Source organism: Haplochromis burtoni, unplaced genomic scaffold (genome assembly GCF_018398535.1).
Source record: "Haplochromis burtoni strain Fernald_Lab_line unplaced genomic scaffold, NCSU_Asbu1 Contig_296, whole genome shotgun sequence".
In the NCBI taxonomy this organism is placed as follows: Eukaryota; Metazoa; Chordata; class Actinopteri; order Cichliformes; family Cichlidae; genus Haplochromis; species Haplochromis burtoni.
The window spans coordinates 214,596-235,238 of record NW_024582657.1 but is presented as its reverse complement, the minus strand read 5'-3'; the positions used below and the strand labels follow the sequence as shown (position 1 = coordinate 235,238).

General features: G+C 41.3%; 2 protein-coding genes across 3 annotated transcripts in view; one reads left to right on the top strand and one right to left on the bottom strand.

Annotated features, from left to right (window-relative positions):
- Positions 1-20,643, top strand: part of wdfy4 (WDFY family member 4) — a 38,925-nt gene that overhangs the window by 7,995 nt on the left and 10,287 nt on the right. Inside the window, exons 11-49 of the mRNA XM_042228026.1 lie at positions 238-368; positions 667-768; positions 892-1,082; positions 2,003-2,730; positions 2,905-2,998; positions 3,099-3,312; positions 3,406-3,519; positions 3,654-3,846; positions 4,147-4,223; positions 4,303-4,521; positions 4,661-4,845; positions 4,935-5,166; positions 5,533-5,684; positions 5,760-5,871; positions 5,971-6,161; positions 6,265-6,417; positions 6,501-6,574; positions 6,923-7,081; positions 7,204-7,292; positions 7,390-7,486; positions 7,585-7,787; positions 7,964-8,130; positions 8,203-8,322; positions 8,401-8,580; positions 8,666-8,824; positions 9,218-9,344; positions 9,429-9,580; positions 9,825-10,063; positions 10,150-10,265; positions 10,374-10,565; positions 10,643-10,749; positions 13,196-13,273; positions 13,395-13,586; positions 13,671-13,740; positions 13,829-14,043; positions 15,932-16,080; positions 16,166-16,280; positions 16,458-16,543; positions 16,628-16,690. Of these exons, the coding sequence (XP_042083960.1) occupies positions 238-368; positions 667-768; positions 892-1,082; positions 2,003-2,730; positions 2,905-2,998; positions 3,099-3,312; positions 3,406-3,519; positions 3,654-3,846; positions 4,147-4,223; positions 4,303-4,521; positions 4,661-4,845; positions 4,935-5,166; positions 5,533-5,684; positions 5,760-5,871; positions 5,971-6,161; positions 6,265-6,417; positions 6,501-6,574; positions 6,923-7,081; positions 7,204-7,292; positions 7,390-7,486; positions 7,585-7,787; positions 7,964-8,130; positions 8,203-8,322; positions 8,401-8,580; positions 8,666-8,824; positions 9,218-9,344; positions 9,429-9,580; positions 9,825-10,063; positions 10,150-10,265; positions 10,374-10,565; positions 10,643-10,749; positions 13,196-13,273; positions 13,395-13,586; positions 13,671-13,740; positions 13,829-14,043; positions 15,932-16,080; positions 16,166-16,280; positions 16,458-16,543; positions 16,628-16,690 (6,237 nt within the window). The remainder of the gene's footprint in view (positions 1-237; positions 369-666; positions 769-891; positions 1,083-2,002; positions 2,731-2,904; positions 2,999-3,098; positions 3,313-3,405; positions 3,520-3,653; positions 3,847-4,146; positions 4,224-4,302; positions 4,522-4,660; positions 4,846-4,934; positions 5,167-5,532; positions 5,685-5,759; positions 5,872-5,970; positions 6,162-6,264; positions 6,418-6,500; positions 6,575-6,922; positions 7,082-7,203; positions 7,293-7,389; positions 7,487-7,584; positions 7,788-7,963; positions 8,131-8,202; positions 8,323-8,400; positions 8,581-8,665; positions 8,825-9,217; positions 9,345-9,428; positions 9,581-9,824; positions 10,064-10,149; positions 10,266-10,373; positions 10,566-10,642; positions 10,750-13,195; positions 13,274-13,394; positions 13,587-13,670; positions 13,741-13,828; positions 14,044-15,931; positions 16,081-16,165; positions 16,281-16,457; positions 16,544-16,627; positions 16,691-20,643) is intronic.
- lrrc18a (leucine rich repeat containing 18a) lies at positions 16,539-20,545 on the bottom strand. 2 transcript variants are annotated; one of them, XM_005940675.2, is made up of 3 exons: positions 20,503-20,545; positions 19,344-19,434; positions 16,539-17,743 (listed from the first exon to the last, which is right to left on the bottom strand). In XM_005940675.2, exon 3 carries the CDS (start codon positions 17,737-17,739, stop codon positions 16,897-16,899), a length of 843 nt encoding a protein of 280 aa, XP_005940737.1. In that variant the 5' UTR covers positions 17,740-17,743; positions 19,344-19,434; positions 20,503-20,545; the 3' UTR covers positions 16,539-16,896. The 2 variants fall into 2 exon arrangements, with proteins under 2 accessions (XP_005940737.1, XP_005940738.1); XM_005940676.2 differs by lacking the exon at positions 20,503-20,545 and adding an exon at positions 20,368-20,490.

Sequence of the window (20,643 nt, the reverse complement as noted above, 5' to 3'; positions counted from 1 at the left end):
TATGTATATATATATATTATTTTTTTTATTTTTTTAATCCTAAAATAAAAAATATATATATATTGTTTTTGGTCTTGTTAGTGAAATTACTTTAAAAAAAGAATGCAGCCAAAAAACAGTTGTCTTTAAAAAGCAAAAAAGGTGGGTTATTCAGATCATTTAAATGTCTGTCTTTAAATATTAAAAATGATGTGTACTGCTCTTTTAATTTCTTTAAATAAAATCTCTGTTTTGAAGGATGACTATGCACAGTGCAATGCTTTCCGAGGCGCTAACTGACTTGGGTCTGCTGGAGCTGCTGCTTGGAGAACTCCGCAGGAGAGCTAAAATCCTGAGGAAGGCTGGAGTAGTCTCTTGTCCTAAAATGGGTATAAATGATTGTTTCAGTTTCCTCAACTTGTCATATAATTAGTTGTACAAGTACTAAGTGCAGACAAAGGGTGCTTGTGTGACATAATGCCTGCCGTTACAAAAAACTTGGGAATGAACAGAACACTTGGCCATGAAAGAGTACTTAAGAATACAAAGTGTGTCATTGTGAAATGAAACTCGTATGCTTCTTTGTATTTGGCCATGTACCTTCGGTCTAGCAGGCAAATGTAACCTGAAAAGTGCATCTTTCATCCTGACTATGTGCCCTGCGGTCGGTTCACACCTTCTCTTTAGATTCTCAGCAGCTGCCATGTATCGAAGAAGGCGAGAAACTGCTCACTACTTGCATGCTTCAAGTTGTGTCAGCCCTTACTCTGCGTTCAATCAAAAACACAGGTACATGCAGTCATACTTTCCATATCCAGTCACTTGTGTACCAGGCATAATAAATATTTATTTCTTTCATTTGTCTTGAAGCTGCACACTGTTTTTGCTAAATGTTTTGCACATGTATTCCAGTTTCAGTGCGAGACCTTGGTATGATTCCCTATATCAAGATCTTCTTGGATGTTGATCAGTATCGAGAGTCCACTTTGAGCATTTTGGAGCAGCTAGCTGAGATTAACCCAGAGGAATTCATGAGTACAGCCATTGGAGCTCTCTGCTCCTCCACACAGCAGGAACTTGGATTAAAGCAAGACCTTTTGCAGGTACTTTACATGGACCCTCCATCAGAGACAACCTCACACACACACACATCCAGTGATCTAAGTTGAACTGTGCATGTAGCCTCTATATCACATCATAACAAATAGTAATACACTCAAAACATAATAAGCTTCTGAATTTATTTTCTTAGCATGTGGGACTCTTATTCCATTATGGACAAATGCAGATTGATTTGCTAAAATGCGTTTAGCTGTTAACTCTGGACCGATTTGATTAGACCTGCAGCCTTGTGCTGTGGCACTCAGAAGATTACCACCTCTATCAGATCAGTGAATGGGACAGATCTGATTAGACTTAACCAAGTTACACACCTACTGTATGTGTCCATTTTTATAGATGGCAGCAAGAAGACCACTTACTTGCTGATATTATGTGTACTTTGTGTGTGAGCGCGTGTGCTTGTTTGTGCACACATGCACGCTTTTTTTCTGGAAGTGTGGGTATGTGTGTATGTGTGTGTCTGTTCTTTGTGCTAACATGGTTATAGCAGGTGGCAATCAGATTGGGTGAGACCTGGGCTAGCAAGTGTTGAGAGCCATTGTGATTACTCCAGTTTCAGTTAATCACATTTCCCCCTGCGTTCTGTCTCACACATTACCTACCTGATGGATTAGTTCTCTAAATTTGATAAAGGCTAATGGGATTTTGTTCACTTCCAAAAACTAGTTACCAGAAATGATTTATGATTTATCTATACGTTTCATCTATTTTTTATGACACTGTTTTAATTGAATGGGGAGATCTTTTAAAAGCCAAGATTTTAGGCTTAGTGCCTATTACATTGCTTTATCTGTCAATGCTTTATCAGAATCTACTGGGTAAATGTATTATTAAGTTAAAATGTGTTTTAGTGTACATGCAGATTGTTCAAATGGTCTCAGTTGTGTCTTTGGTATTTCAGTCTTTGTTGAAGGTCTTGGAAAGCCCCAACAGTTGGGATGCCTTCAGGAGGGCAGGAGGCTTCACTGGACTGTTGTCTCTGGTGACGGACATGGAAGGAGCCCTATCTAACCCTCCGCAGGGAGAAGTGTGGAAGTCACTGGGGCATCAACCACTAGTTGACCACCTCCTCCTCACATTGCACATTTTGTCTGTGGTTGTGCATCTTCACACTGCAAATGCCCATCATTTTGAGACTGGTGGCTTTTATGAAAAACTGGCAGAGGCTCTACTTCAGCTTGGCTGCTTCCATGCTGAAGGCTCTGGGAGAGAGAAGTGGGTTGGTGAAAAGTGCTCCTGTCCCTGGACTGGAGAAGAAAACCAGGCTCCTGGAAAGAGCTTCTACCAGTTTGTTGATTTGGCAGAATCCCCTGTAGCTTCTGCCTCTCCCTCCACACCACAGCCCAATCTGCCTCTCACTCTTCAGACATGTATAAGGCTGCTCTCCTTTCTCGACCAGTTTGCCACAGGAACATACTCTCCTCAGAAGTTAAATTTGGGACCAGAGCGAGAGGATGGATGTGATGACGATAAAAGGAAATCAAATGGAACAGCAGCACATGAAGGAGTTTATTCAGGATCTCCTCCTGCCCACTTGGGATCAGGCTCACAGTCCATGGAGGACAAACAGGGAAGTTCCAGAAACATGGTGCCCAGGAGTCCCTCAGTTTGCACGGAGTCTCAGTACAGGTGGATATTTCATTTTGGAGGGTTTTTCTTAATATAAATTTATGCATTCACATCTAAATTGTACACATAAAGGTACTAATTGTCTGTGATGTCAAGTATTGACCCTTTCCCCCCCCCTTTTTTTTTTTTTTTTTTTAAATCTCTTTTTTTATTTTTATGTTGCCTGGTTTATAGTAGGTTCAGTTGTGATCCTGTTATTCTTCACCCAGGAGCAATCAGAGTTATTATGACTCTCCTTCCATCGGTTTTTACTCACGAGGACCCACAGGTACCTTTCCATACCTGACGTTTTACAATCTCTAATGTGCCATACTTTTTAATCCTCAAAGAGGCCCGGCATTAGAGAAATTTATTTTCCTCTTTCACAGCTCTCAATGGAAGTCCAACTCTCACTTGCACACCACATCCAGGCAATGGTCAAATCTGAGCGAAACCGTCAGATTATGTGCGAGGGTGGGCTGGTCTCCATCCTCCTGGCCCACTGTCAGAGCATGTTGCTCACTCCTAACCACCCACTACATCTACCTGTTACACGCATTTTGGAGAAGCTCTCTTCCCAGTGCATCACTCCTTCAACTTCAGGTCAGTTATGCACATAAACTGGAGTTTATATTCAAAGTATTTCTTTTTTGTACTGAACTTACAATATTGTCTATATAACCTTTCCCTCCTCAGAAAATTCCTGTGTTTGGGGGATCCTCTCATGTGTTTGGGAGACAAAACAGCCAAGCAAATACAGTCAGAATGTAACCCAGAAACCAACGGACCTGTATCAAATGGTACACATGTGTCAGGTTTTTTTTTGTTTTTTTTTTTTTTTTTTTTTTTTTTTAAATCAATAAATATTTCATTTCATCCTCTTGAGATTTAGCTTTGGTTTTAATACATGGAACACATTAGATTTTGCTTGTTGTCTAAACCAGGTCACAATACAGGGGTAAAGACATTGAAGCGCAGCTTCAGTTTGTTGCAGTCTACAAACTCCATTGGTTCAGCAATCCCTGTCCACCAGATCCTCAGTCTCGTGTCCATGACTTCACCGCGGACCTTTAAACCACACAGACTCTCTTGCTCACCTGCTTTTGTGGAGTTTGACATGAGTGAGAGTGGATATGGGTGAGTTCTTGCTTCACTGAGCTTCTGACTACTCTTGCAATATTAAATAGAGTAGATGATTAGATGGGGTTTTGTTTGTTTTTGTTGTTGTTGTTTTTTTGCTGCAGTATCAGATTTCATCAAGTGATAAGAAAGGAAAAATAGTGAGCATACAGTAGTGAAAAGAGATAAGAATTTTAAATCATTACGTTAATAAAATATTGTGCTGTAAGTGTTGCACATAAAATTACCTTATAATTAAAATAAATAAATAAATCAGCCATTTGCTAAATACTTGTAATGTAACATTTTGCTTTGTAGCTGTCTTTTCCTCCCCTCTCTGGCCACAGTGAAAGGCGTGACTGCTGATTCAGTCTCAACAGGTGGAATTGGAGGAGGCAAGTCCCCATACTTTATTATTGCAGATTTGTGCATGATTCTGAATAACTGTTTAATCAGTTCCCTCTCATATTTCAGACTGCAGAAGTTTTCCACCTACAGCTGGTCTTTCATTTACCTGCTGGTTCCAGATCAACAGGTTCAGTTCAGCCTGCGATTCCCACCCAATCCGCTTACTGTCTGTGGTTCGCCACATGTCCCGCACTGAACAACAGTACATCTGTTTGTCCATCTCCTTCTCAGCCTATGACGGCTGTCTGGTAATATCTACAGAGGAGGAAGCATTAACATATCTAGGTGAGAGTACTGTTTGTTCTTGGTATGAACTTAGCAGAATTTGTTTTGAATTTTAATTAATTTTTAGTTAAAAACATCAGTGTTTTTGCAGTGAGGTGTTTAAACTACAGAGACCATTATCCTCCATGTGTTTCAACAGATATGATGGAGCCGGAAGCTGAAGTAAGCAGTCCCACATCTTTGCCTACGTCGCTGAGGTTCCGTTGCTCCAGTATGCTGGTCCCAGGTCAGTGGCACCATCTGGCTGTGGTCATGGCCAAAGACTTGAAGAAGAGCTGTGTGACCTCGGCCTACTTCAATGGCAAAGCAGTGGGGACAGGAAAGGTATGCTGCTGAGAGGAGAGAGGAGCTGCACTGATTCAAAGTCTTACTGTAGCATTCGTGTGTTCATTCATGTGTCCATTTCCTGTCAGATGAAGTATATTCAGCCATTCCCTGGTCAGCATGTCTCCATGGACCCCTCAGCTGTGATTGATGTATATGGAGTAATGGGGACACCTCCTCTCTGGAAGGAATATGCTGCTGTAGTGTGGCGAGTGGGTCCGTCTTACCTTTTCGAAGAGGCTTTGAGCTCTGAGGCAGTGGGTGCTATATACAAACAAGGCACCGCATACCTTGGCAATTTTCTGGCTTTGCGCAACACAAGTGAGTCAGCGTTGCACTAATTTCACACATCTCTAATTTGTTCACTTTTAATGAGTCATCCTAAATGGGCACTTTAGGTTTAGTCTGATTTTGTCTTTTGTCATGAGTTTTCATCATGTGAACCTACAATTAAGTACAAGTTTAATAGTGTCATAACAGTTCTCATTCAAAAAAAACATCATGGTAGATTATTTTAAATTATTACATCAGTTGCATGTAATTGCACAAGTAGTTTTTCTTAATATACAGAATTTGACAGTTTATTGTGATCCATTATGTGAATCCATCCATTGTGCATTGTTTAGCTTCACTCGCTGGACTTGATATACTTCACCGGTCTGTATTTACCTCTCTGCTTGTGTCCAGGCCATGATCGAGATCATGACTCTCTCCCTCTCAGACTTGTTCCTGAGGAGAGGATCTCATTTGGCATTAACCCAGCAGTTTCCACATTAACAACTGTTGTTCAGATCAGAGAGGATTACAACGAGGTGGATTGCAGGCTGATTGCTAAAGAGGTAAGGTGAGCCTTTTGTTGAAACTAATTGTTTGTTGTTTTAATAGATTGTAGTAATCCATGTGTCTAATTGCAGATGGGGATAACATGTCGCGATCAGTCCACCCCTGTGTTCCTTGCTCAAAACATCAGCCAACACCTGAGTGGTACAGCTCGTACCATAGGAGCAGCGCTGGTTGGACATTTTGGTAATTTAAATATTGTCCTGAAACTGTTGTTCCCTATTACTGACACTTTATTTATTCATTTATTCATTTATTGTTTTACGTTTGACTACTTCCTTCTAGGTGTGCGTACGTTCACCCCTAGTTCTGCATCTAATGGTTTTCTGTACGTCGGTGGACCTGCTGTTGTTCTCAGTCTGGTTGCAATGGCACCAGATGATAGCTCTTTGTATGCAGCAGTTAAAGTCCTTCATTCTGTTTTGGAGACCAACTCTGCCATGCAGCAGGAAATGAACCGCATAAATGGATACAAGGTCTGTGAGATCTTCATGTGCTGGAGTAGCACAGTTGATTTATTAAAAGACATAAATATCTGCTGTTTACAGTTGTTATCTCTTTTTATGTGTGTCCTTGTAGCTGCTAGCTTTCCTGCTGAAGATGAAGAGCAGTCTGGTCAGCCACCGAACCTTTCAGTTGGTTCTGCATCTCACAAATTCATTTGAGCCGGGCTATGGATCTGGTTGCCTACAGAAAACACCTGCTTTCCAAGCTCTGCTGTATGACCTAGATGTGGGTATCCAAATTTTACCCTGTTATTTTTTTATTTTATTTTTGAAGGCTAGCGAGAATCTTAATGTCTCTCTGTTTTTCAGGTGTGGCAGAATACTCCAGACAGTCTGCATCTTTCAGTTCTGAACTACTTTGCTGAAATCCTGAATTCCTCAGGGTAATTTCCACTGTTATCAACGTGTAACCCGACCACAGTGTCTACATATGTAGTAGCTAATTTATTATTAACTCAGATGATTGACAAGGTACGGGGCACAAAATAGGCTTTTGTTCAGAATTGATGACAGACTTTATCGGCTGTTCTGTCAACATTTATAACGGCTTCCCATCGATATCCTGGAACTGTATGACAGAAAGTCAAGGGAATGTTCAACAGAATCAGCGACAGAGGCTGAAGAGAAGACTGAATGTTTGAGTGGATTGCTGTATTAGATTTTCTGTCTGTGGGAACAGATTGCGATTGATATTAATACTGTTTGCCTTTCCTTCACTGTATCCTCAACAGTGACAACGGGAATGCAGCAGTCATCCACAGCGTGGACATGTTACCAAAGCTGCTATTTGAGTTGTGTGACCCTGCTGTGACCATTCAGAAGGTTGTGATTATTTCTCGTGTCATCACATCTCTCCTTAAGGTTTACTTGACCGCCACTGACATAAGCAGGTATAGACAGGGAACGCACTGTCAACAACAACTGTCCTTTTGTTACATTTTTAAAAAAGTATGTTATCTCATTATGGTTGGTAAGGGCTCATACTTTCTCTGGATTCCTTTTATTTGATTAGACTTGGGCTTTTCCTGGTCTACACTCTTCCTCCTTCCAGTAATGCACCTGAAAGCGGTGAAATATCTGATGTCTCACAAGATGTGCCAGGTACAGCACAAAAAAACAAAACCGTATCTCATAGTGTGTCATGTTTAACTCAAGTTGTTACTTGTACTGAGCCAGGCCTGTCTCCCCTGTGCTGCAGCTCAGAGTACCGGCCCAGCCAGCCTCATCTGGATCCGCAACCAGATGCTGCTTTTGCTTTGCGAAATCCTTGAGTCAGACAACTTTTTAAACAAAGAGTGAGTCTGTTACCTTTTAGCTATCCAAATTCTGAGCATAAAGAATTTATCCATTATCCATCTTGCTTAACCTTGAAAAATGTTTTTTCCCCTGCTAGTCAACAGAAGGTCGTATTTGATGCCTTGGGCAGTGATTGGTTCCTGTTCTTCCTTCAGCCACACCTTCATCCTTCCACATTTAAACTGGGTCTCATTCTCCTCACACACTTTCTGTCAAGTCCAAGCCAGCAGAGAAGCTTCAGAGAGGGAGTTCTTCCAGGAACACTCATTGGGGGCATGGAAGAACCCTTTGCTGTCATGGGTACATAAAGTTTAACATTATATTTACTTGTTTAATTAGAAGTTTGATTGCTTTTAAGTACTAATACAACCACACTAAACAGCAGTTTTTATAGAGAAGGTTACTTATTAATTTTACACATATAAGTATTTCACCTAAAACCAACTAATATCAGTAATTTTTTGCCATGCTGCCAGACAATCTTCAAGCCAATTCTTGGTCTCACGAGTGCGTCAGTACCACGTGTTCTGGTTTTGATGTACTGCGGGAGTTGCTGATCAAACAGTCTCATCTACCTCACGTGTATGAAGCTCTGGCTGCTCTGCTCCAGGGGAAGAAGACCAGTCACACTGCAAAGGGAAATGTGGGTAATTTGTTGTTTATTTATTTTTAAATGTAGTAATCTGTCTTGGTCATAATTTATGATATACTGTAGGTTTGTTTGGATGATATCCTGCAGCCACTTATTGACAACCAAGTGGAGACTCCTGCCCAGCCCCTCTGTGTTGAAGCTGGTTTAATAATGGTGGAATTGGTCAAAGTTGTTGTCACTCAGGTAATATAAATAAGCATAGCACTTCAGTTTTTCACCAGAAATGGATCATGTTTAATAACTTTGCTTTTGTTCTTACAGCCCTTTTCGCCATCGAAGTGCAAGTCAGTCACTGATACATCATGGGAGTCACAGCTTCCAGCAAGCGTGATGCAGTTTCTTTGTCTCATTCATAACCTCCGGCCAAGAGACCCACTGTGGGCATCACCCACATTCCTGCACGCGCTCGCTGGCGTTGTTTTCCCTCTGGATATTTCAGAGGTCTGTGTGGTGTTCTAGTTCCACAAAATTCTTTAGCAGTTCTCCTCTCTCTGATCTTATTCACTCATTTTCTCATGTCTTTCAGGGGGCCAGGAAGTGCAACATAGTGATTGAAGGCGAGGATATAGTCAAGAGTCATCAAACCCAGAAACCAGTCCTTGATTTCATCCGTATTCTTCTTATGGACAGTCTTCTCAATGTGTCTGCCAACACCAACGCTCATCCTTTTGTTCTGCTACTGGAGGTGAATTTACATGAGTACAAGTTATTGTGTAATGTTTGGGCATAAAATATAGCAAACATAGACAACATGTCCTTATCACAAACAAAAATATATTTCCATTGAAGAGGCCTCTTTATTTTACACTAATACTGTAAAACTCTCATTTGTCCAGAAGGTGCCACTCTATACTCAGTTACTAAAACAAGCATAGTCAAGCTATTCTCAATTAAATTATTCACCACTAGGAGGGCAAAGCACAAAGAGGGCAAGCAGTGCAGAGTTCTACACGTTTTCAGCTAGACACTGCAAGTGCAGATGCTGATGGCAACAAACATCAAATTAAAAGAGAAAACTTTTACCTATCAACATGTTGTCTCATTAATTTCTAACCACTTAACTACTTAAATGTTGCAGTTTTCCCCTGATGGTGCGTCATTTGAACAGAGCCAGAGTTTTCAGAGTGAGTTGCTGGAGCTGGTCATAAATATCATCTACATGCTCAGCGATGAGGAAGACAACAACACTCATCTGAGTTCACAAGGTAGAATTACAATCCATGCTTTATACGAATACTTGAATTCTGTACACAAAAGTGTGTTTACTTTTTTTTTTTTTAATTTCCCAGACTCCAGTAGTGAGAGGCCTGAAGGACGGATGGTTACACTGATGGAGAATGTGGTGCTTTTCAGTCAGACTTTGCTATTGAAACTTTACATCGGAACTTATTTGGCAGACTGTGAGATTTTGCTCAACTTCCTCGCAGATCAGATTGTGGTGGTGAGACAAATGCACATACACAAACATGCATGTAATGGTATGTGAATGTTTCCTCTAAAATGTGTACATATTAAATTAACAAAACTTGCAAAGCTGCTCTATAAATTGTTAATTTAGAGACAATTTTATAATCAGTGGGAACTTTAAATTATGATGGTGAAACATCTGCCCACAGTGCGCAAATGACTCATTTTGTTTCGGTTTTATTTTAACTGATGATAAATGCACTGCTGTATTCTTCTAGGCTCTAGAGAAAGGCCAAAGTCAAAAAGAGAAGATTGTGTCTGACCTCTACTCATGCACCAATAAAGTCCTCCTTTACTTCTTGTCTCAACCGCGACATTCCCAAGAAGAAAAGGAAGTGGTCATCAAGGCATTGCAGACCTTAATGGAACGCTGGGATGTTGTAATGGCAACTTACAATGGAAATGCCAACTTTGTTACTTGCCTTCTTCACTGTTTGTTACTGATACGTTCTGGCAGGTAACAGAAAAACAAAACCCACACACACAAGTGCGCACACAGTGAAACCTGATTCACTGGTAATTCACACTCTCACATTTTTGTAGCTATCCTGAAGGTTTTGGGTGTGTGGCACAAAAACGGAGCAGAAGTTCATCCAGCCTGTCTCTTGCCAAAACTAAGCAATTCAGATCCCTCAGCAATGGAGGAGATGGTTTGACAGGTATATGAATTTTCCTTTACTTTTACCACTTTAGTCTGACATTTTGTCAATTTTAAGTCCACCAGGTCACTAGATGGTTCAGAACAATTTGGTGCTTGTGTGTTCCAGATGAGAGCCAGCTAGTGTCCTTAGTGGAGGCCTGCTGGTCAAAGGTCATATTGGAGAGGCAACGCATGCTTGAAGAAACCTATAAGATAGAGATCTCAGCGAGCCACAAAGTGCAGACAGAGCCTGTCGGCATGACTGACATTAGTCCTCTTTGGGAGGAGATGGCACGCAAAGCCTGGCTTCTACACACAGGTTAGTTCCTGCCATGGGAGGTAATGCCTGACCATTAGTGCCATGATACTGACATCTAAACCCTGACTTTCTTTCAGAGTATCAGAATAAGAAAGTGGCCAGCAGCTCTCAGAAGAAGTTTGACATCAGCAGTGCTCTTCGCTCAGCTTTGGGAAAATCAGTTCCAGAGTCAGTAACTGTAGAGGTAATTGTGCACTTACGTTGTCTCAGTATTTGGTTCTTCTGCACAGAGCAGGCCCAAGCTCTGTGACTGTTGCCCCCTGTGAGGATTGTGGGGTTGTTACCTTTCCCATGTGTCTCTGCATCCTAGAGCTCTGTGCCAAACGCTCATCCCAAAGTCACCACTATCCTTGTGCTGTGGGCCATCCAGCCCTGTGGGGGTGTTTGATTATTTCTTTAAATAGATTTGGATTATCACAGCTGATTGCCCCTGAGTGGGCATTGTAATTGATATCTGTTAGGCCAATCCATGGGAACACTCACTACAACACACTGTTTGCAGCTGAAGGTTAAAGACGCGTTTATTGTTGTTTTTTCCCCCCGAAAAACACGTGGCCCACATCATTAGTTCCCCCACAACGCTTAAGACGTCGAGCCATCTGGAGCAGGGAGCAGGGACATATTACTCAGGCACACAGGCATGAAATTACCGCGTCTGTGTGTCTGTCTCACACCCTTAAAGTGTGTGTGTTCCTGCGCACGTCTCTTGCCCACAGAAATCGGGTTGGCAATTATAGTGGTACCAATCTGATGAAAACATTATTCATTTGATGTTATTCTTTATCATATCAGTCTTTGACAGGCTATCAGAGAGGGTGATGAATTGTTTTTCCATCTGAGATGCAGGAAAGAAGAGGGAGGAGAATTTTTTTTTTTTTCCCTCTCTGCAGTGAGTTGCACCACTTTGCTCAAAATAGGTTGCAGCATGCACTGAGTGCTCAGGAAAAAAAATGGAATCATCAGCTACGGTCAGCCAGTCAGCTCCTTTTTTTTTTTTTTTTTTTCCCCCATCCTTCCTCATGAAGAAACAAGTGAGTCATTAATTAATTTCTGGATCATCAACTTATGACCTTTGTTTGGCATGTGACGAGCTTATGGGGAGTCTCTTTTCAGACACAGGATCCATGGTTGCATAGAGCACTGAGCATAGTTTCTTGGGCTCAGAAATGTACATTTATTGAACAAAAAAAGAGTTTTAAAGCCCACTGTAGGTAATGAATGAGAATATAGAGACTGATAGGCAGACTGTGTCCTCAGTCAAGCTTCAGTGCAATCCTTCCAGAGATTTATTTCATCACCGAATGCAGTTTCCATAATCATATCTGTGTCCTCATATTAGAAAGATAATTAACAGCACTAATGATCACGTTAAGTTCATTACACATTCACTGCCAGCCCAGAATGAAGTTGACATTATGTTGCCTTATCATCAAAGGTGGCGTATTGTTGGGAAGTCATTAAAATGGAAATGAGTGTGATGTTCTGATGTTAATTGCAGAGGGAAGAGATGAGTTATGTATTTAATGCAGCATTTAAAAAGCCAATGAGGTTCCTATCTGCTAAATGGGGTAATTAATGCTATATATTACTTATGTTTGTCAAAATGAAGGAATGAAATTAGGAGATGATGACGCCGACTTGCTGTTTATCTGTCACAACATGGCTCTAGCTTGCAAACTTCATTATTACACTCTTTTCTGTCTGTAATATTTCTATAATCTCCCCTCAGATTACCCCTTTATTTCTTTTTCCCTACAACTTCTCATTTGAATAGGCAGTCAGTCATTTAGAGAAACACTTTTCATTCTCTGGCGAGCTTGTCAAAGTTTGGAACATTTTTGGGTTTCACTTTTATTCTCCCCCCCCCCCCCCACCCCCCCGAATTCTTTTTCCTTTTTCCTGCATCTCTTGTAATGCAGAACTAGTTGTTTTTCCTTTTATTCTACTTGAAATCAATTATTCTGTTCGTGGGTTTATAGTTCACAAAATAGAATTAGTATCTGTAAATAAGACTCGATATAAAGACTTACCGCATTTTCATTCAGTCAATTAAACGGCTTTCCTGGGTCAGCTGTGAGGATGGACACATGTTGTTTCACTAGTCTCTCAGCGAGCACTGCTGTGATGATGGGCTTAATGAAGCAGTTAACAGTCAGAATATGATCCCAGTGTGTCTGCTGAACATGAGCATCCTGCAGTGTCAACACGGCTTTGTTTTATTTTTTTCCCTCATTTTTCATTTCTATCCTCTTTTAATCGACGCATAAACTCTGACTCGCACAATATAAAAGCATAGACACACACTTACCTTGCCCTTTACGGTGGTGTGGCTCAGCAATATTAATGTTTATGTTAATTAGATAATACCAACAAATGATTACATTTCCAGACAGGGTTATTGTAAGACTGTAGCCACTAGCTTATTTTGCCCAGTGAATGCAATTTAGAGCAGATGTAATTGTATGAATGCATTGTAATTGCATGAAGAAACAACAATGCTATTATGCATATACAATTTATGTGAACATGATGTGTACTGTGTGTGTTTGTACGATATGAGCTGGGGGAAGAGTGATTGTGCTGCCCCTCTTTTCATTTGCACCCATCAGGTTACTCTTGTTGCTTTGCAGGAGTTTTTGTCCAACATGGAATCGCATCGACAGAGAGGCTACAAAGTGTTGGAAAAAATGAGGGCAAACCACTTACAGGTTTGATGGAAATTTTTAACATGAATACGCTGCAGTGTATTTTATTACAAATTTAAAAGCGGGTCTAATGCTGTTTACCTCTGTGGCTCTTCACCCCCCACTATTCTGCTTCGTTTCGCAGGTACGTGCCTCTGAGTGGGAGCATTTGAGCTTCACGTGGCTGAAACTGGAGGCCGAGCTGCTGAGGGAAAGAGCCGTTTTCGGACCTGGCCCAGGAGTGCTGTTGAGCCAAGATTGGGTGCAAGACGCTGCTGAAGGACGCAATCGAACGAGATCACGTATTCGCAGAAAGACTCTGAGACAGTCCAAACGGGTATAACACTTTTGTGTGAAACACATTTGATGTTCAGATAGTGCACAGGCTAACCTGTTACAATGTCATATGTTTTTACAACAGGCGCTAGGAATGCTGGGTATAAGGCCCGACATGTCCGAAGTTGGCAAAAACAGATCAGAAAGTGACGCGGGTAAAGATGATACCTGATTGTTTGTTTAATTTATTTTTTTGTATTTACTCATTATGCTCAGTGGGGAAATGTATTTTCATTCTAACAGAGCCTAAGCTCTTGTGTGAAGTTGCTGCTGAGGTTAAAGACGAGGAAGAGGATGGAGGACATTTATGTGATCGACTGACTTTTTTCCCTGCACTGAAAGACACACCTGTTATCACAGAGGATCTACCCGACCCTTTAGCTCCTGTGCCCTGCTCCCTCACGCAAGACTGCCCGGACATACGTGTCATCCTGCAGGAGCTGCTCCCAGGAGAGGAGGTACTTTGGGTTGGAGTGTGTGTTGGTATGCTGGGCTGCAAACATGGTCCTAAAAAGAAGCACAACTGCTTCCCACCCTACTAATATTCACAATCATAATTATCTGATGTAGACTAAGGGATTCCAATTGCCCAGTGCTGCTATCAGAATTTCATCTTTCCTCATTAGTATAATGTTTTAATGTTGAGGCCCAGCACAGCTCTTCTCATTCTTACAGTGAGTTAGAAACCAGTGCACATGTTGACAGGGACTCTCATCGCTCCGGCAACCAGCCGCGGCTTTTAATGTTTCTGACAGAAGTATTAATAAAAACAGTAGGAGGTGATGCAAGCTGTCTTACATCCGCTTAGTAAGTGTGTGATGTGTGCAAGTGTGTCCTGTTGTCTTGCAGTGGTTGAGTGCATGAGTCCTGCTGAGCTTCCTGTCAAATGAACACAGTCATTAGCTCTGAAAAATGCACACACATGCACAGACTTAACACACACACATGCAGTAACACACAAAGGGAGACCCACTCATAATTAGCTTGCCAGCGCCAATAGTGTGATTATGACAATAATGTGTGTGGGGAGAAATCAATGGTCTGACATTAGGGCTCTTAGTCAATAAAAGTCCTCCTTTTCTCTCCTTCTTCCCATCATCAGCTAAATCGCTCTCAGACTGATAATGCGTATCTGTCCAGCGCACAGTAAGGAGATAAGGAAACAAGTTTATTGTTATGTATTTAATCTTTGATAACAATAAATTTAACTTCTTTTTTTTTTCTGAAATATAGTCATTGTTGGAGACAGTAGGCAGGGTGCCAGTTTGCTTTCACTGTTGGAAACTGCTTCACAATCTGAACATGATATAACTCAGTGCAAGATTTCTCTACCATGTCGCTAAGACTCACTCACCTTGACTCTTCTTAAACACTTAAGTGATATTATTCATAGCGTATCCCTGCGTGTGCATTCAGACAAGAGGTTCTGATCACTTATCAGGTTTTCTATTGTGTGTGTGGCAGTGATTAATTCTCCTAATAATGGCCAGGCAGGGCCTTCTCCTCCGTGTGTGTGTGTGTGTGTGTGTGTGTGTGTGTGTGTGTGTGTGTGTGTGTGTGTGTGTCTGGGGGTAAGGAGTCTGATTTGATTAGTATAAATTGTGAGGAGCCTGCGGGTGTGTAAGGGCCCCATATGGTTTTTGGGCGCTATGTCTCAGAGGGCCTGCAGAGGGGCCAACACATGGAGACAGCCAGGTGCATGCACTCGTGGTGAAATGAGGGGAGACAATAGAATTATCCACGCATTATCACAATGCAGTTAGCATTAGCTACAACCAGTACTGAAAGCAGCATGTGGGTTCACTTTGGCACTGGATGGAACACACACTGCTGGAAAAAAGGGGGCCGGGCCTGCTAAACCCCATCAATCAGTTCAGATAATGAAGTGTTCAACTGTGTCTTTTTAATAATGATTAAAATATGTGATTAAAATGATCAATCAAATAAGGCCTGAAGTGCCTGTGTTGCTGCCATGTCATGTCCTTAGAGATTGAGCGAGATGGGCGCTGATGTGGATTGTGCTCCTCACATGGGGTTTAATGTATATCTCCTACTCTATGCTCAGTGAAATTCAGTTTGAAAGGATTTTACTGGCATGAAAGTTCAAAAGAACGAGTTAATTTCATTTTTATTTCATTTTTATTTATTTAAATGGGACAGTGCAATTTAACATAGTCCAAGTACAAAACATGACACTGATGTAACGCACATAAGTTTATAGCTGTTGCTAATTTTCAACAATTGTCCCTTGTTGGGCTTACAATCACAATACATACATTGTAAAGTACTTTACACAATAACAGCAGTATGAACATTAATGCAAGAACTCTTTCTCTCTTGCTGTAGGTAATCTCTAAGCTATGTGTTGTGATGGTGAGCGGCCTCAGAATCACAGAGGGTTTGCTGCTGTTTGGGCAGGAGAGCCTGCTCTTGTGTGAGGGATTCACCCTCAGCCCTGCTGGAGATGTTTGTTGCAGGAAGCACCACCCCAGCAGGTATAACTGTGCATGTTTACAGTTCTGCACACCATGGATCTTCACTTGTCGGTCATTCATCATCCTGTGTGTCTCTTTCTGCCAGTGTGAGGGATTCCTTTATTTCTACCATGCTAAATAAAGACCTGCCAGCAGCCAGTTGCAAATGCTGGCTGTATGAAGATATCAAGGAGGCACGCTTCATGCGTTTCCTTTTAGAGGTCAGACACCCATACACCTACAGATATCAATCACATTTGATCTTAAACTTCCTCTTCTTACACACATTTTATTTGCTCTTATCTTTGTGGAAAAGCGAATCTGATAGAATTTCTGTTTAAAGTGGGGGAAAATATGCACTTTAAAAAGGCTACTGTCCCTCTCTCTGTAACTGTAAGGATGATGCTATTGAGATCTTCATGAAAAACGGTCACTCAGCCTTCCTGGTATTCCTGAATAAAGACCATGTCTCTGCTTATAAAAGGTAACATATTTATATATACTGGATAATAAGAAAGATTTATTTTCAGCATTCTGATCTTTGTCTTTGGTCTTTTTCTCCCTACAGGTTGAGCAGAGTAGTGCCAGCCTTAAAGGGCAGAGGAGTTGCTGAGGTCATTGCTAATGCCAAGTAAGTGTCATGAGTTTCTTAGAACCACCCATAGGCAATATTTCAACAAATTTCTTTTTAATCATCAGTAGAAACATTAAGCTTACAAAAAATAGTCACAGCTTGATATAATGCACACGCCCATTAAATGCTGTGTGACTGACCTATCATTCCATCCTTTCCTGCTGTTTTGTTTTTTGATAAGTTGACATCAGGAGACCTGCTGGTCATTTGACTTGCACACATTCAAGCTTTTCTCGTAGTCTCCACAAATCCTGATTGACTGTAGCCACTGAGTTTGGTGCCACCAGGCCAGGAAATGCGCTTTTCTTTTTCTTTTCAGACATGCAACTATCTACTCCTTCTGCTTCCCTTCCCCTTCTCCCTTCCGCACCTCCTTTAATAAGCTTTTCCCTCTCTGCTTTACACCTTTTAAGGCAGGTCCTACACAAGCTGCTCTCATGGACCAGATAGACATCCTCCTTATGCTCTGACTTTCCCTTCAGTAATGTCTCATCTTTCCTTTGATGGTATGATAGAGGATTTCGTTTCACATTCACCTTGGTGAGGTTGCGTAGGCCTTGCAGAAATTGTGGTAACTTTTTAAAGAGATTATCAAACAGGCCCAATTCTTGAAGATTTTCCAAGGCCACCAAAGTGAGAGGCAGGTCATCAAGCTGGTTCATTCCTAGATTGAGACTCTTCAGATTAGTCAGGGAGCCCAGGGTGGAGGGTAAACCTGAAAAGGTTAAGCAGTTGTTGGAGAGGTTTAGGTGTGTAAGTCCCCTGGGGTTGCCGATGGACTCGGGCACAGACACTAGCTTGTTACTGTGTAGATCCAGCCAAACGAGTGATGACAAGTCCCCAAAGTTTTCTGGGAGTTTCTCTATGAGGTTGCGGCTCAAGTCCAACTCGTCCACAAAGGTTAGCTTGAAGAGGCACTTTGGGAATATGGTTATTCCCATGTTGCTAAGAACGAGTCTACGCCGTCCATCTGGGGTCGTGCGTATAGCCTTCTTTGCAGTTTTGAGGGTCACCTTTGTCCCTTTTGCTTCCTTTCTCTTGGGCATGGTACTGCAATGCACAGAGAATTACTGAACAAGTCAGTTTAAAATTTCAACTTGGCCTCCCTTTTGAGATTATTTCACCAAGAGACCAATTTACAATAATTTATCTAATCTACACCACCACACAGTACTCTAGCAAACAAAAGGGTTGTGAGTTTATGCGTAAAGATGTGAGCGTGTGTGTGCGTTGTGTGAGGCTGATGTGATTTATTCAAATACACGGGCTTATGTAGGCCTCGGGCGGTGGGGAAAGCATGCTCTCTGAGGAATGAGAGCTCGAACAGCGTGTGTGTCTCCATGAGTGTGCATGTATCGCAGTGTTGTGACTGCACTAGTGCGTGCTCACCCAGTGTTGCCCATGGGGGTATTTAAGAGCATGACTCTCTAATTAAGGCTAATGCTGGGGAACAATAGGAGAGAGGCGACACTGGGTAATACAGCAAAAACAAATGAGGGCTGATGCTCCCTCACCATTCAGTGGATTGCGTTGCTTGGCTCTTCTCAGGCAAGAAAAGTGTGTGCGTGTGACATATTGCCATGCAGGTGTGTTGACAGACGTGTGTGTGTGTGTGTGTGTGTGTGTGTGTGTGTGCAAAGAATGTGTGTGCAAAGAATCAAATCAGGACTTTGATAAATGATAGTTGGTGAGTGTTGGGAGTGTAATGAGGGCTTCGCTCTTCTCCCCTCCCTGTCTAAAAGAGCAAGGTGTGTGTCTGTTTGTGTCTGTGTTACACCCCAAGGCCCTCTCTCGCCTCATTCATCATCCTCAGGATGAGGGAGGTTATCCACTGGTGCTTGTTCCCATTATAACTCCTATAGAAAACTATTGCATGAAATTATTGCCTGCAATTAGATAACACGTACTGAGCCAAATGCAATGATTGATTTAGTGCAGTTTTACAAAATATTTGGTCAGGAGTTATTGGCGTTCGAAACGGACACACTTTAAGAGGCTCTTGATCATTTGAACTCATTTCCCACGTGCATCCTTATTTCATCTTTGAGTTGCTGTCTGTACTGTACTTTTAAGACTTTCATCCGCAGTTTGTTTTAGGTGCAATATGCCTTTAATTGCCAAGCCAAATGAAAGGACGGACAACAAGAAGCAACTAATCCTTACAGTACTTACAATTTAACAACAAAAAAAGCATGGCAGTACATCATATTGATCATAGGTCTCACTTGTAAATGAGACATTGAGTCTCAATGGGGCCACCTGTATAAATAAAGGTATTCGTCAAACAGTTTACAGTTTATAATTTTAAGGGTGTATAATGTCAAAACATAAATAACGTATGCATACCATGCTAATGCTAACATATAATTCTAGTTGTCTGACTTTTATTGAAATGTTTTAAGTATAACAACTTTAACTAAAATAGTGTTTTCTGTGTTAGTGTTAGTCCAAGTTTGTTGTTGTTGTTGTTGTTGTTGTTGTTGTTGTTGTTGTCTTGCTTCATGATCATCACTTGTTTCTGACCTGTGTGGCTATATAAGATTTCTCTTTTAAGTTCTAAATTTAGACAACAGTAGGTTATTTGTAAGGATAGCTTTAGAGCTTGGACTTGTACCACTTATTATCAAAATGGATGAAGGCAGGCACTTACCATATTTTTTCCCTTTGGATTGTTGTTAATCAAGTGAAGAGCATTCCTTAAGCTTCTGTGAACTGGTTGCTCATCTCACAGTCTCTCACTTCTGTGCACAAAACAAAACACGTTTTATTGAGATGCAACACCTTCAAAGTACATTTACAATGATCAGTACAATTTGGTTGGTATGTAAAAGTTTTTGTGATTAAATGACAAGGAAAGACCATTCTTCTATATCAAAATTTTCCTTGCCTTCCTGATCTGAACGGGGATAGTTGAGGTTCTTCTTGTTTTATAACGTTACTTAGCAACTGGGCTGCTTGGCGCCTGGACTTTATTGCCCTGTTACTAGTCCACAGAGGAAGAGAGGAGATTTCAGGAGCAGTTGATCACTTTCCTTATTTAGATTAAGCACATTTAGGCAGGAGTATAATACTGAATAAAATGTTTAGTCACACTGTTATTAAGTATCTATTTTCTCAAGCCAGTCACACACTTTCTTGTAATTAGAGATAAGCAAACTGGTTTAGTTTCTTAAAAAGCAGCTTTTATTGTAGTGCCTGAAGAAATGGGGCAGATTCAGCATGTCTGTTCAAACATCAGTATCACCTGATATGGATCTGTCTGGAAATAAGCTGACATTTAGCAGTGAACAGCTAAAAGACTTTAAACAGTTGTTACTTTTTGTGACTTTTCTGTTTCCTTCTCGCAAAGAGTGGAATCAGAACCTAAACAGGACAAGTTGACCTGTCAGCATTGATATTTCCCAGTCAGCTATAAAAAATAACTATACAACAATACAATACCTAAATAAAGTAAAAACGGCTGACACCAAGTTAGATATTAACCGTTGTTTCTCATTGCTGGGAAACAGGAATTTCACAAGATGATGGTGCCCCTGTTGTCCAAGTAATCATCAACTTCCGTTAGGGAAAAATGGTGCCACATGTCAAAACATGCCCTTCAAGTCATCAAATCTTCTTTCAAACATTCCAGTTTGCTGAAGTAGCTCCAAGTCAAAGAACCTAGTCTTAATTACCTCGTTTCCTCATCATGTGCTATATCCTTCACAAGTCTGCTCACTATTTATGCTACATACTGTAGCTCACATCAGCCCCTTAACTGCTCCTGCAGCTGTGTACACACACTCTGTTTTCCAAGTTCGCTCACTCACCTCAGCTACGCTGCTGTTGCTGAACTCTGCTGTGCATACATTTAAACTGTGGTTGCTAGGCAACAAAGCAAGCAGGAAAACTTTGTGCTGATAGGCACTGCTCAGTGATCAGCTTCTGTTGCTAATTCAAAGTATTTTCTC

Excerpts from the sequence above, each read along its gene's own strand:
- lrrc18a (XM_005940675.2), bottom strand. The coding sequence starts at position 17,739 with ATGCCCAAGAGAAAGGAAGCAAAAGGGACAAAGGTGACCCTCAAAACT.